We start from the raw sequence: 16,172 nt of genomic DNA, 5'->3' as shown, positions 1-16,172 counted from the left end.
ACACGGATACAAGGAGTAATATCACACAACTCCTATACTAACCCGTCACCTGTATCACATCCGTCAACACACGACCAGAATCTCGGACCTTCATCTACAATAGACCCTCGTGATCACAACGATACAAAGTATGGCAGTACTCCCGAACAATCTGCACCAGTACTGGGGACATCGGGGTTATCTCGCCACTACTAGTATTGAAGCAATTACGAACATCCTTCGTTCTGAGATACTAAGAAATCTGAATGATAACGATGTGCCCAAGAATCCCCTGGAGCTCAACTCCCCTGAGACTTAGAGCAGATAGGAGGAACCAAGACAGAACTCCGTCACATCGGCATCATATAGATCTCAAAAATATCCGCGTGATCCTAAAAAAATTTGAGTGAGAAGAGGAGTAGAATAAATTATTACGTCAAGATTCCTCACCAGAGCATAGAAGAGGAGAAAAAAGAATCCTACTCTCCGATATATAACTAGACTCAAAGCAGTTTTTTTCACTAGACTCGACTCGGCCAAGTTCGATCAATCAAGGGGGCTCCTAGGTCGGTACTGCTCTGATACCAACTTGTCACGTCCAAGATGCGACCCTATCCTCAATTTCGCACGAGGGCCTCGTCAGGGATAGAAGCGCATCTCGTCGTGTCGCAAGAATGGATATCGTTACAAGTACATGTACTGAAAAGAAGAGATATATATAGAGTTGGCTTACACTCGCCACAAGCTACATCAGAGTCACATCAGTACGTTACATAATCATCAAGAGTAAGAGCAGGGTACGACTATGGACCAAAACAAACGACAAAAGAAGAACGACGTCCATCCTTGCTATCCTAGGCTGCCGGCCTGGAACCCATCCTAGATCGAAGAAGAAGAAGAAGAAGAAGAAGAAGAAGAAGAAGAAGCAACTCCAAATGAACAATCAACGCGCTCCCGTGAATTAACCTCTACCTGTACCTGCAACTGGTGTTGTAGTAATCTGTGAGCCACAGGGGACTCAGCAATCTCATTTTCAAAGGTATCAAGACTAGCAAAGCTTAATGGCTGAGGTGAGGTTAAGTGGTGAGGTTGCAACAGCGGCTAAGCATATCTTTGGTGGCTAAACTTACGAGTACAAGAAAATAAGAAGGGGAAGATCTACGCATAACGGATGTGAGCTACTGATGATCAAGTGAATGATCCTGAACACCTACCTACGTCAGACATAACCCCACCGTGTCCTCGATCGGAGAAAGAACTCACGAAAGAGACAGTCACGGTTACGCACACAGTTGGCATATTTTAATTAAGTTAACTTTAAGTTATCTAGAACCAGTGTTAAACAAAGCTTCCACGTTGCCACATAACCGCGGGCACGGCTTTCTGAAAGATTTAACCCTGCAGGGGTGCTCCAACTAGTCCATCACAAATTACCACAAGCCGCATAGAAATCCTCGATCACGAAGCTCGCGATCTCATCGGATTCCCTAGTGGAAAACCTCAACTCTGGGATTACCCAAAGCATCACCGGACTCCCGATGCACAAGATATTCCGTCAAAGCTAAAACTAATCCAGCAAGGCCGCCCGGCGTGTCGACGATCCTGATAGGAGCCGCGTATCTCGTTCTTAGGACACGTCGGATAAGCTACACGCACGAGTGCCAAACCTCGAGTTTCCTCGCGGTGGCCCCGCACAGTGCTCTGTTTTGGACCAACACTCATGAGGAGCACTGGCCCGAGGGTTGATTAAATTATCCTCGAGGTCCGGAAAGTCCCTATGCAATTTATTAGGTGATTAGGCAAATGTAGTACCAATGTTGGGCCTTGCCAGACCAGCTTTAATCTAAAACGAATTATCAAGGGGGTCCTACAACAACCCCGATCATGTTAGGAGCGCTCGTTTATGGAACGTAACACCGGTAGCCGAAATTAAGGGGGCAAAGGTGGAACAAAACACCAGGCTAGAATGGCCGAGCCTTCCACCTTTTACCAAGTATATAGGTGCATTAAATTAAATATCATTTAAATATGCTGATATGACAAGGAACCCATGCTTTCACATGGAAGCAACTGCACCTGCAACTAGCAACGCTAACACAGGGTTAAGCAAGCAGTAACATAGCCAATCAGTGGTTTGCTAGGTCGAACACGTAGAAGGTTTTCATGGCATTGTTGAGAGGCTGATATTAAACATGTGGTAGGCAACGAGACATAATCGGTAGCATCGAAATAACTAGCTTGGCAATGATAGTAATGGTATCTGGGGAAATGGTCATCTTGCCTGAGATCCCGCTTGGAAGAAGAATGACTCCGCGAAGTAGACGAACCGATGTAGTCGAACGGGTCCTCACAATCCGACACGCTTGCGGAACTCTATCGAGACGAGGCAAACTGGGAACAAGAATCAACACACGAGAGTCGCCACACGATGCACAACACATATGATGCATGAGCAGCGGAATACATGCAAGTCACGGCATGGCAATTCACACTAACAGACACTACACATTAAGTGAAGTTCAATATGCAACGAGTTGCATATTGACGAAACTCCACGTTAATTATTTAGTTCTATCCCGAGTTGATACACGACAATATTAAATGTGATTAAACATGGCAAGAGGTGAAGCGCAATTAAACTACCTATGTAGGCATTATAAATGAGGTCGGAAATGACATATAGCACCTCCGAGACGACCTCACATGTTAATTTACAATTCTGTCCAGATCTGAACTAACACATTTAATTAGTTGTTAAACAGTAAAACAAATAGGTTCACGGGATTCTACGCGTCATTTCAAGCAATCTACACATAAAGAACATCTTCAACGGAGCTACGGATCAAAAGTTACAAGCACCGCAAGATATGATGGCATGAATGCAATATGTGTGCAACGGCGGCTACGAGCACTTCAACACATGCAACCATCTAGAGAAAATGAAACTACACGAGATTCTAAGCAAGTTTCATGTAGGACACGATCTAAACGGAGCTACGGTTCAAAAACTACGAGCAAAACAAGAACTGACTACAATCTGCCAAAATCAGCCACATAGCATTTTCTACGCCCCACAACTACGGCTACACAACTCCGATAAACTCAAGCAAGGCATATCATGAAAGAGGGCAAGAAGCACTACTATAAACATCTAACAACAACTAGCATGGCATCATGGATCACTAGGGAAAGAAGACACAAAATGGCTTCCCACACACTATTTCAGACTTAGTGAAAATTACACCTCGTGAAAGTGCAGTTTTCGATCTGAAGCTATATTGACAGCAGCCAAACCTATAGCTACAGGACTCCAAATGGCATGCAAATTTACTGCATGCTGGAGAAACACAAGGGGTACAACTAACTCCATTGGACCAACCTCAAAAGAGCTACACATCACCAAATGCAAGCAAGACAAGACAGCAACAAAATATAACAGATTCCAGACTTAGAAATATTTCAGCTCCTCCAAATCAGCATTATTTCTAGCAACTTGAGAGCAAGAAAACCACACCTAAACATGCATCTCTATTGCAACTAAAAATACCAGGGGCTAGTCTAAACACCCAAGATCAACTCTCTAGTTGACAACTCCGTGAAACGAAGAACGGAATAAATCCTACGAATTAAACAAAAGGGCATCACGGCAAAATATCGCGCGAACTAACTTACTCAAAAGCTAAAACTAATTGCACAGAAAAATCCCGTGGATTTTTCTACCCCGAAAACACATAAAATATGTTGGGTTGCAACAAGAAAATATTCCCACACGAAAATGCGAGAAAATAACCTATACACGGGAAAATAAACTACCGGCAATCCATACATGCAAAAATACCTATGACCGCTCTAAAAAACATGGAATAATGGTCCCTAAAACATGGACATTTAATCTACGGTATACGGGCAGTCCGGGCACGCGCGAAAAAATAATACGGGACGCAAACATAATAGGACAGCACGTTAATCTATGCATTCGACACGTAAAACAACGTCAAATAATTATGGAAGTGGCTAAAACGGATTCTACGCGAAAACCTACACTAAAACCATATACTACCCATCGCGATCCGACTTACGGATTAAAAACTACGGACGATATAATATACGTATATGTCTGGAATTTACCTAATCCGAAAAAATCGAACAAAAACCTATCAGGCCGACTTCTACCACAGCTGGACCTACTCGCAACGAGCGCGAAATAGCTAAATTATGATGGGGCGCAACAAAGGGGCTAGGGGACTCTCACCTTCGGGCCTGGCCCGGTCTGGTGGGAGGAGGAGCTGGGCCGGAGGAGCTGCCTCCTGGCGCTGGGACGCATCTGGGCCGGGGCGAGGCCTGGCGAAGCCGGCCCACGTCGCCCACGCGGGGAGCGGCCCAGGCGGCGCTGGAGCTGGGCACTGGCTCGGTCAACGGGTCGAGCCCCTCGTCCTCCCGCACTTGTCGAGGCCCTGGCGACTGTCGGCGGTGGCTGCTGCAGCCGGAGCGGGGGAAGATGCGGAGGGAGGCATGGAACCGGCGGCGGGGTTAGATCCGGCCACCGGGGTTCCGTTCCCGGTGGTGGCTGCGGCTGGCGGCGGCCGGACAAGGAGATCGGCGGCGGCGAACTTCTGCAGGTTAGGGACCCCGACGGGAGGAGCTCGGGCACGAGGACGGCCATGGCGGCGGGGCTGGTGATGCAGGCCACTTCGGCGGGGACGGGGTACCGGCGAGGGAGGAGGAAGCCGGCGGGGCAGCTACGGGGCTGGCCGGCGGCTGCTGGCGCGGGGAGAGCCATGGGGAGGCGCTGCTCGGGTAGGGAGATCCATGGGGGCTCGGCTAGGGTTTGCCTCGGGCCCCGATGGGCTTCGGCGGGCCTGACCCGGGCTCGGGCGGGCCCGGCGGCTGGAGGTGGGAGACAGGGGAGAGAGAGTGGGGGAATTAGGGTTTGGTGCGGATCCCGAGGTAGAGGGTGGTAGGCTGTCCCAAAATAATAGGAGGGTCTATTTATAGACAAATGGGGGGCTAGGTTACCCGGAATTTCGTTCCGGATCCAACCGTGCGGTCGGATTCGGACGAATCCGAACGCGGAAATGGGTACGCGGCCGTGTAGAGGGGATATCCGGAGACGAGAGGGAGAACGGGCGGCGCGGCAACACAATTTAAAACACCGGAACACGTCCGACGGTAGACCGAATACGGTGCCGCTACGGTCGACCGTTCGGGTACCAGACGGACTCCGATCGCGACGAAACTCGACAGGCGGCCTAGCAATAAGATCGCACGTCAAATTTCAACCCGATCAGAGAAAGTTTTTACGCACACTTTTAAAACAGGGTTTCGACGGTGCCGCGGGCGCGTGCGAGTGCGATCGGACTGAGAACGGACAACCACGAGAACCGGCAACTACTAACGAATGCAAGTTTTGAAAACGGACGGCAACGAGATGCCGATGCAATGCATATGATGCGCATGATGCGATGATGAAAGTAAATAGACACGCAACGAAAACGGAAAGAAAAGGGGAATCTTCTGGGACGTCGGCGTCGGGCTGTCACAACAGCCCACTCGACGGCATTCTCCCCTCCGGCAAGCTCCGCGTCAAACCCTAGAAAGCCCCGCCGGCCACCGCTGCCGCCGCCGCTCCCCTACCGTCCGCGCTCCTCTCTCGAGGCCACCCCGGACACCGAAGCTCATGGCGCAGAGGGTCGCGGGCGCGCTTCTCCGGCGGTCCGTGGGGCTCGTGGCGCCCACAGCCCCGAGGGCCCTGAGCACCAGCGCCGCAACCGCGGAGGGAGAGGCGGCGGTGGCAGCGAACGCGAAGAGGAGCAAGAAGAAGAACTTGTTCAACGTGGTGCAGTTCCTGCTGGACTGGGCCTCGGCTACAAGGTCGCCAAGACCACCTGGCGTGACGTCTCCTACCAGATCAACAAGATCAACCTCTACAAGGTCGCTATCCTTCTCGCTCGAAATTAGTCTCTTGTGTCCATCTCCCTAACTTTTCTTGTGGCTTTGTGATCCATGTAGGATGGCCGCCATAGGAAGGCGTGGGGGATTCGGCACAAGGCACTCGGCCAACCACTTCAATTTCAGGTACGGGGCCAACTTCGCCATCACCTATGCCACCGCGCTCGACACGCCCTACTTCGAGGCCAGGGGCCTCGGCACCGTCGTCTGGAACTCCGGCGCCCTCATTGTTGGGGAACGTCGCATGGGAAACAAAAAATTTCCTACGCGCACGAAGACATATCATGGTGATGTCCATCTACGAGAGGGGATGAGTGATCTACGTACCCTTGTAGATCGTACAGCAGAAGCGTTAGTGAACACGGTTGATGTAGTGGAACGTCCTCACGTCCCTCGATCCGCCCCGCGAACAATCCCGCGATCAGTCCCACGATCTAGTACCGAACGGACGGCACCTCCGCGTTCAGCACACGTACAACTCGACGATGATCTCGGCCTTCTTGATCCAGCAAGAGAGACGGAGAGGTAGAAGAGTTCTCCGGCAGCGTGACGGCGCTCCGGAGGTTGGTGATGACCTTGTCTCAGCAGGGCTCCGCCCGAGCTCCGCAGAAACACGATCTAGAGGAAAAACCGTGGAGGTATGTGGTCGGGCTGCCGTGGAAAAGTCGTCTCAAATCAGCCCTAAAACCTTCGTATATATAGGTGGGAGGGAGGGGACCTTGCCTTGGGGCTCAAGGAGCCCCAAGGGGGTCGTCCGAGTCCAAGGGGGAAGGTTCCCCCCCCCCCAAACCGAGTTGGACTTGGTTTGGTGGGAGGGAGTCCTTCCTTCCCTTCCCACCTCCTCCCTTTTTTTTTCTCCTTGATTTTCTTCTCTAGGCGCATAGGGCCCTCTTGGGCTGTCCCACCAGTCCACTAAGGGCTGGTGCGCCACCCTCATGGCCTATGGGCTTCCCCGGGGTGGGTTGCCCCCCCCCCCCCCCGGTGAACTCTCGGAACCCATTCGTCATTCCCGGTACATTCCCGGTAACTCCGAAAACTTTCCGGTAATCAAATGAGGTGATCCTATATATCAATCTTCGTTTTCGGACCATTCCGGAAACCCTCGTGACGTTCGTGATCTCATCCGGGACCCCGAACAACATTCGGTAACCAACCATATAACTCAAATACGCATAAAACAACGTCGAACCTTAAGTGTGCAGACCCTGCGAGTTCGAGAACTATGTAGACATGACCCGAGAGACTCCTCGGTCAATATCCAATAGCGGGACCTGGATGCCCATATTGGATCCTACATATTCTACGAAGATCTTATCGTTTGAACCTCAGTGCCAAGGATTCATATAATCCCGTATGTCATTCCCTTTGTCCTTCGGTATGTTACTTGCCCGAGATTTGATCGTTAGTATCCGCATACCTATTTCAATCTCGTTTACCGGCAAGTCTCTTTACTCGTTCCGTAATACAAGATCTCGCAACTTACACTAAGTCACATTGCTTGCAAGGCTTGTGTGTGATGTTGTATTACCGAGTGGGCCCCGATATACCTCTCCGTCACACGGAGTGACAAATCCCAGTCTCGATCCATACTAACTCAACGAACACCTTCGGAGATACCTGTAGAGCATCTTTATAGTCACCCAGTTACGTTGCGACGTTTGATACACACAAAGCATTCCTCCGGTGTCCGTGAGTTATATGATCATATGGTCATAGGAACAAATACTTGACACGCAGAAAACAGTAGCAACAAAATGACACGATCAACATGCTACGTCTATTAGTTTGGGTCTAGTCCATCACATGATTCTCCTAATGATGTGATCCCGTTATCACGTGACAACACTTGCCTATGGCCAGGAAACCTTGACCATCTTTGATCAACGAGCTAGTCAACTAGAGGCTTACTAGGGACAGTGTTTTGTCTATGTATCCACACAAGTATTGTGTTTCCAATCAATACAATTATAGCATGGATAATAAACGATTATCATGAACTAAGAAATATAATAATAACTAATTTATTATTGCCTCTAGGGCATATTTCCAACAGTCTCCCACTTGCACTAGAGTCAATAATCTAGTTCACATCACCATGTGATTCCAACGAATCCAACACCCATATAGTTATGGGGTCTGATCACGTCTTGCTCGTGAGAGAGGTTTTAGTCAACGGTTCTGAAACTTTCAGATCCGTGCGTTCTTTACAAATCTTTATGTCATCTTATAGATGCTGCTACTACGTGCTATTCGGAAATGCTCCAAATATCTACTCTACTATACGAATCCGTTTCACTACTCATAGTTATTCGGATTAGTGTCAAAGCTTCCATCGACGTAACCCTTTACGACGAACTCTTTAACCACCTCCATAATCGAGAAAGATTCCTTAGTCCATTAGTTACTAAGGATAAATTTTGACCGCTGCTAGTGATTCAATCATGGATCATTCTCTGTACCTCTCAACAGATTTTGAGTCAAGGCACACATCAGGTGCGGTACACAGCATGGCATACTTTAGATTCTACGGCTAAGGCATAGAAGACGACCTTCGTCTATTCTCTTTATTCTGCCGTGGTCGAGTTTTGAGTCTTACTCAAATTCACACCTCACAACGCAACCAAGAACTCCTTCTTTGCTGATCTATTTTGAACTCTTTCAAAAACTTGTCAAGGCATGCATCTTGTTGAAACTTCTATTAAGCGCTTTTGATCTATCTCCATAGACCTTTGATGCTCAACGTTCAAGTAGCGTAATCCAGGTACTCCTTTGAAAACTTCTTTCAAACAACCTTGTATGCTTTACAGAAATTCTACATTACTTCTGATCCACAATATGTCAACCACATATACCTATCAGAAATTCTATAGTGCTCCCACTCACTTCTTTGGAAATACAAGTTTCTCATAAACCTTGTACAAACCCAAAATATTTGATCATCTCATCAAAGTGTATATTCCAACTCCGAGATGCTTGCACCAGTCCATTGAAGGATCACTGGAGCTTGCATACTTGCTAGTATCTTTAGGATCGACAAAACCTCCTGGTTGTATCACATACAATGTTTGCTCAAGGAAACCGTCGAGGAAACAGTGTTTTGACATCCTACGTGCAATATTTCATAAATAATGCATCAACAACTAACATAATTCTAACAGACCTTTAGCATCACTACGAGTGAGAAAGTCTCATCATAGTCAACTGTTTGATCTTGTCGAAAACATCTTTGCGACAAGTCGAGCTTTTCTTAATAGTGACTTATCACCATCATCGTCTGTTTTCCTTTAAAGATCCATCTTTACTCAATAGTCCTATGACCATCAAGTAATTCTTCCAAAGTCTACACTTTGTTTTCATCCATGGATCCTCTCTCGGATTTCATGGCTTCCAGCCATTTGTCGGAATCTGGGCCCAACATCGCTTTCTCCATAACTCGTAGGTTCACTGTTGCTCAACAACATGACCTCCAAGACAGGGTTACCGTACTACTCTGCAGCAGTACGCGACCTTGTCGACCTACGAGGTTTGTAGTAACTTGATTCGAAGCTCAATGATCACCATCATCAGCTTCCACTTCAATTGGTGTAGGCGCCACAGGAACAACTTCCTGCGCCCTGCTACACACTGGTTGAAGTGATGGTTCAATAACCTCATCAAGTTCTACTACCCTCCCACTCAATTCTTTCGAGAGAAACCTTTCCTCGAGAGAGGATCCGTTTCTAGAAACAAACACTTTGCTTTCGGATCTGAGATAGGAGATGTACCCAACTGTTTTGGATATCCTATGAAGATGCATTTATCCGCTTTGGGTTCGAGCTTATCAGACTGAAACTTTTTCACATAAGTGTCGAAACCCCAAACTTTCAAGAAACGACAGTTTAGATTTCTCTAAACCTCAGTCTATACTGTGTCATCTCAACGGAAATACGCGGTGCCCTATTTAAAGTGAGTGCGGTTGTCTCTAATGCATAACCCATAAACGATAGTGGTAATTCGATAAGAGACATCATAGTATGCACCATACCAAATAGTGCGTGGCTATGACGTTCAGACACATCATCACACTATGATGTTCCAGGTGGCATGAATTGCGAAACAATTTCCACATTGTCTTAACTGCGTACCAAAACTCGTAACTCACATATTCATTTCTATGATCATATCGTAGACAGTTTATCCTCTTGTTACGACGAACTTCACTCTGAAACGGATTTGAACTTTTCAACATTTCAGACTTGTGATTCATTAAGTAAATATTCCTGTATCTACTCAAATCGTCAGTGAAGTAAGAACATAATGATATCCACTGCGTGCCTCAGTACCCATTGGACTGCATACATCAAAATGTATCACTTCCAACAAGTTACTATCTTATTTCATCTCAATGAACACAAGGCCTTGCTCATGTGGTATGGTTTGCATGTCACTAGTGATTCGAAATCAGGTGAGTACAAAGATCCATCAGTATGGAGCCTCTTCATGCAATTTATACTAACATGACTCAAGCGGCAGTGCCACAAGTAAGTGGTACCATCATCATTAACTCGTATCTTTTTGGCACCAATATTATGAACATGTGTAACACTACGATCGAGATTCAATAAACCATTGAAGGTGATTATTCAAGAAAATAGAGTAACCATTATTCTCTTTAAATGAATAATCGTATTGCAATAAACACGATCCAATCATGTTCATGCTTAACGAAAGCACCAAATAACACTTATTTAGGTTTAACATCAATCCCGATGGTAGAGGGAGCGTGCGACGTTTGATCATATCAACCTTGGAAACACTTCCAACACGTATCGTCACCTCGCCTTTAGCTAGTCTCCGTTTATGCCGTAGCTTTCATTTCGTGTTACTAATCACTTAGCAACCGAACCGGTATCCAATACCCTCATGCTACTAGGAGTACTAGTAAAGTACACATCAACATCATGTATATCTAATATACTTCTCTTGACTTTTGCCAGCCTTCTTATCTACCAAGTATCTAGAGTTGCTCCGCCTCAGTGACTGTTCCCCTCATTACAGAAGCACCTAGTCTCGGGTTTGGGTTTAATCTTGGGTCTCTTCATTAGTGCAGCAACTGTTTTGCCGTTTCACGAAGTATCCCTTCTAGCCCTTGCCTTTCTTGAAACTTAGTGGTTTTACAAACCATCAACTATTGATGCTCCTTCTTGATTTCTACTTTCGTAGTGTCAAACATCGCGAATCGCTCAAGGATCGTTGTATGTATCCTTGATACGTTATAGTTCATCACGAAGCTCTCACAGCTTGGTGGCAGTGACTTTGGAGAACTATCACTATCTCATCTGGAAGATTAACTCCCACTTGATTCAAGCGATTGTCGTACTCAGACAATCTGAGCACACGCTCAACGATTGAGCCTTTCTCCTTTACTTAGTGGACAAAGAATCTTGTCGGAGGTCTCGTACCTCTTAACATGGGCACAAGCATGAAATCACAATTTCATCTCTTTAGAACATGACTTATGTTCCGTGACGTTTTACAACGTTTTCGGCGCCTTGCTTCAAAGCCATTAAGTATTTTGCACTGAACTATCGTGTAGTCATCAGAAACGTGTATGTCGGATGTTCATAGCATCCACAGACGACGCTCGAGGTGCAGCACACCGAGTGGTGCATTAAGGACATAATCCTTCTGCACAGCAACGAGGACAATCCTCGGTTTTACAGACCCAGTCTGCAAAGTTTTGCTACTATCAGTTTTCAACTAAATTTTCTCTAGGAACATATAAAACAGTAGAGCTATAGCGCAAGCTACATCGTAATTCGCAAAGACCATTAGACTATGTTCATGATAATTAGTTCAATTAATCATATTACATAAGAACTCCCACTCAAAAAGTACATCTCTCTAATCATTTGAGTGGTACATGATCCAAATCCACTATCTCAAGTCCGATCATCACGTGAGTCGAGAATAGTTTCAGTGGTAAGCATCTCTATGCTAATCATATCAACTATACGATTCATGCTCGACCTTTCGGTCTCATGTGTTCCGAGGCCATGTCTGCACATGCTAGGCTCGTCAAGCTTAACCCGAGTGTTCCGCGTGCGCAACTGTTTTGCACCCGTTGTATGTGAACGTTGAGTCTATCACACCCGATCATCACGTGGTGTCTCGAAACGACGAACTGTAGCAACGGTGCACAGTCGGGGAGAACACAATTTCGTCTTGAAATTTTAGTGAGAGATCACCTCATAATGCTACCGTCGTTCTAAGCAAAATAAGGTGCATAAAAGGATTAACATCACATGCAATTCATAAGTGACATGATATGGCCATCATCACGTGCTTCTTGATCTCCATCACCAAAGCACCGGCACGATCTTCTTGTCACCGGCGTCACACCATGATCTCCATCATCATGATGTCCATCAACGTGTCGCCATCGGGGTTGTCGTGCTACTCATGCTATTACTACTAAAGCTACGTCTTAGCAAAATAGTAAACGCATCTGCAAGCACAAACGTTAGTTATAAAGACAACCCTATGGCTCCTGCCGGTTGCCGTACCATCGACGTGCAAGTCGATATTAACTATTACAACATGATCATCTCATACATCCAATATATCACATCACATCGTTGGCCATATCACATCACAAGCATACCCTGCAAAAACAAGTTAGACGTCCTCTAATTTTGTTGTTTGCATGTTTTACGTGGTGACCATGGGTATCTAGTAGGATCGCATCTTGCTTATGCAAACACCACAACGGAGATATATGAATTGCTATTTAACCTCATCCAAGGACCTCCTCGGTCAATTCCGATTCAACTAAAGTTGGAGAAACTGACACCCACCAGTCATCTTTGAGCAACGGAGTTACTCGTAGCGATGAAACCAATCTCCCGTAAGCGTACGAGTAATGTCGGTCCGAGCCGCTTCGATCCAACAATACCGCGGAATCAAGAAAAGACTAAGGAGGGCAGCAAAACGCACATCACCGCCCACAAAAACTTTTGTGTTCTACTCGAGAAGACATCTACGCATGAACCTAGCTCATGATGCCACTGTTGGGGAACGTCGCATGGGAAACAAAAATTTTCCTACGCGCACGAAGACATATCATGGTGATGTCCATCTACGAGAGGGGATGAGTGATCTACATACCCTTGTAGATCGTACAGCAGAAGCGTTAGTGAACGCGGTTGATGTAGTGGAACGTCCTCACGTCCCTCGATCCGCCCCGCGAACAATCCCGCGATCAGTCCCACGATCTAGTACCGAACGGACGGCACCTCCGCGTTCAGCACACGTACAGCTCGACGATGATCTCGGCCTTCTTGATCCAGCAAGAGAGACGGAGAGGTAGAAGATTTCTCCGGCAGCGTGACGGCGCTCCGGAGGTTGGTGATGACCTTGTCTCAGCAGGGCTCCGCCCGAGCTCCGCAGAAACGCGATCTAGAGGAAAAACCGTGGAGGTATGTGGTCGGGCTGCCGTGGAAAAGTCGTCTCAAATCAGCCCTAAAACCTCCGTATATATAGGTGGGAGGGAGGGGACCTTGCCTTGGGGCTCAAGGAGCCCCAAGGGGGTCGGCCGAGTCCAAGGGGGAAGGTTCCCCCCCCCCCCCCAAACCGAGTTGGACTTGGTTTGGTGGGAGGGAGTCCTTCCTTCCCTTCCCACCTCCTCCCTTTTTTTTCTTTTCTCCTTGATTTTCTTCTCTAGGCGCATAGAGCCCTCTTGGGCTGTCCCACCAGCCCACTAAGGGCTGGTGCGCCACCCTCATGGCCTATGGGCTTCCCCGGGGTGGGTTGCCCCCCCGGTGAACTCCCGGAACCCATTCGTCATTCCCGGTACATTCCCGGTAACTCCGAAAACCTTCCGGTAATCAAATGAGGTCATCCTATATATCAATCTTCGTTTCCGGACCATTCCGGAAACCCTCGTGACGTCCGTGATATCATCCGGGACTCCGAACAACATTCGGTAACCAACCATATAACTCAAATACGCATAAAACAACGTCGAACCTTAAGTGTGCAGACCCTGCGGGTTCGAGAACTATGTAGACATGACCCGAGAGACTCCTCGGTCAATATCCAATAGCGGGACCTGGATGCCCATATTGGATCCTACATATTCTACGAAGATCTTAACGTTTGAACCTCAGTGCCAAGGATTCATATAATCCCGTATGTCATTCCCTTTGTCCTTCGGTATGTTACTTGCCCGAGATTTGATCGTTAGTATCCGCATACCTATTTCAATTTCGTTTACCGGCAAGTCTCTTTACTCGTTCTGTAATACAAGATCTCGCAACTTACACTAAGTCACATTGCTTGCAAGGCTTGTGTGTGATGTTGTATTACCGAGTGGGCCCCGATATACCTCTCCGTCACACGGAGTGACAAATCCCAGTCTCGATCCATACTAACTCAACGAACACCTTCGGAGATACCTGTAGAGCATCTTTATAGTCACCCAGTTACGTTGCGACGTTTGATACACACAAAGCATTCCTCCGGTGTCCGTGAGTTATATGATCTCATGGTCATAGGAACAAATACTTGACACGCAGAAAACAGTAGCAACAAAATGACACGATCAACATGCTACGTCTATTAGTTTGGGTCTAGTCCATCACATGATTCTCCTAATGATGTGATCCCGTTATCACGTGACAACACTTGCCTATGGCCAGGAAACCTTGACCATCTTTGATCAACGAGCTAGTCAACTAGAGGCTTACTAGGGACAGTGTTTTGTCTATGTATCCACACAAGTATTGTGTTTCCAATCAATACAATTATAGCATGGATAATAAACAATTATCATGAACTAAGAAATATAATAATAACTAATTTATTATTGCCTCTAGGGCATATTTCCAACACTCATGACCCAAATCCAGTGGTTCCGTGACCTCAAGCCCTTCTTCTGCAACTCCACCAAGGGTAAACAAACAAAACGTCAAAAGGAATCCCACCTTTGCAGCAAGCTAGATACGTGGTGGATTGCGATGAACTGATTGGGGATTTTGCAATGTTTCTGCAGAGGAGTGCAAGGAGTTCTACGCCAACTCGTTGTTTGTCGTCGGGGAGTTCGGTGGCAATGACTACAACGCGCCCCTTTTTCCAGGGAAGGGCCTCACAGAGGCCTACAAGTTCATGCCCGATGTCATCCAGGGCAACTCCGACGGCGTCGAGGTAGCAGTTGCTTCTTCTTTGAGTCGTACATTTGCTCGTTGTCACATCGAATGTAATTCCAACTACAATATGGTGCAGGAATTGATCGCCGAGGGGGCAGTGGATCTCATTGTGCCAGGGGTGATGCCCACCGGGTGCTTCCCCGTCTACCTGAACATGCTCGACATCCCAGCCCACGAGTATGGCGCACGGAGCGGGTGCATCCGTCAGTACAACACCTTCTCATGGGTGCACAACGCACACCTCAAGAAAGCGCTCGAGAAGCTCCGGCCCAAGTACCCCAATGTGCGGATCATCTACGGCGACTACTACACACCGGTTCTCCAGTTCATGCTCCAGCCTGAGAAGTTTGGTTAGTTCTCAAGACACCTCAACTTTTTTGTGATTTGCAAATTGGTTCCGTTGTATGCATATGTTCATACCCTTGGTTAAAATAGATACTGAAATTGGCTTTCCATAGCTGAGAATTCTGCTGTTTAATTCTATTGTTCTCTGGTGTGATGTGAAGTCAACTGTCAGGCAGTCAACGATTTCCTTCAGTTCGCCTTGAAAGGCACACTATACTATATGATAATTAGATGGCTCAGATCTGGGCAGAGAGCAAGAGATGCCTTCGCCTGGATTGGAGCACATGGCATATATAATACGAAAAATGGCAAACGCAACTTGCGGCCACAATTATCAATTAAAGCACCTTCACCCATGTTGAGAGTATATCCGAAAGAAGTCAGAAAGATGGAGAATACTCTATCTTTTTTTGTGAGCACCAAACAAGAAGAATTGCATTCTTCGGTTCTAAACAGTTCAATAATTTATTTAGACTTAACAGTGTTCAATTCAGTTAAGTTCATGATATTCTATAGTTCAGAAATCAGGATTGGTTAACTTGATTTTAAGTTAGGCAAACTATACTAATGCTATTCTTCAGTGAAATCTAGTTTCCTGTGTAAGTCCTGATTCCCAAGGATGAGAAATTAGCACTATTGGTTCTGAACAATTTGCAAGTGATTCAGACTTGACATTGTTTTGCTTAGTTCGGTTTAGTTCTGCCTAATTGTAGC

The 16,172-nt window shown here is 46.8% G+C and overlaps 2 protein-coding genes and 1 pseudogene across 2 annotated transcripts; 2 read left to right on the top strand and 1 right to left on the bottom strand.

The window, feature by feature from the left end:
• Positions 1-4,216: 4,216 nt before the first annotated feature.
• On the bottom strand, positions 4,217-4,759 carry LOC123431403 (lysine-rich arabinogalactan protein 19-like). The gene has a single exon (XM_045115194.1). It carries the CDS (start codon positions 4,757-4,759, stop codon positions 4,217-4,219), a length of 543 nt encoding a protein of 180 aa, XP_044971129.1.
• An 897-nt stretch (positions 4,760-5,656) lies between these two features.
• LOC123431010 lies at positions 5,657-6,039 on the top strand (annotated as a pseudogene).
• A 1-nt stretch (position 6,040) lies between these two features.
• Positions 6,041-15,468, top strand: LOC123431013 (GDSL esterase/lipase At5g45910-like; the record flags this gene model as incomplete). Its single annotated transcript, XM_045114832.1, has 4 exons — positions 6,041-6,157; positions 14,784-14,859; positions 14,960-15,111; positions 15,190-15,468. Coding segments are annotated over 4 exons (624 nt in total), but the record flags the coding sequence as incomplete, so codon positions are not given.
• Positions 15,469-16,172: the final 704 nt, after the last annotated feature.

This window comes from Hordeum vulgare, chromosome 2H (assembly GCF_904849725.1).
Source record: "Hordeum vulgare subsp. vulgare chromosome 2H, MorexV3_pseudomolecules_assembly, whole genome shotgun sequence".
In the NCBI taxonomy this organism is placed as follows: Eukaryota; Viridiplantae; Streptophyta; class Magnoliopsida; order Poales; family Poaceae; genus Hordeum; species Hordeum vulgare.
Note: the sequence above shows the minus strand (reverse complement) of the source record. Positions and strands in the feature narration are given on the sequence as shown.

Coding starts and splice junctions, on each gene's coding strand:
- LOC123431403 (XM_045115194.1), bottom strand. CDS start 4,759: ATGGCTCTCCCCGCGCCAGCAGCCGCCGGCCAGCCCCGTAGCTGCCCC.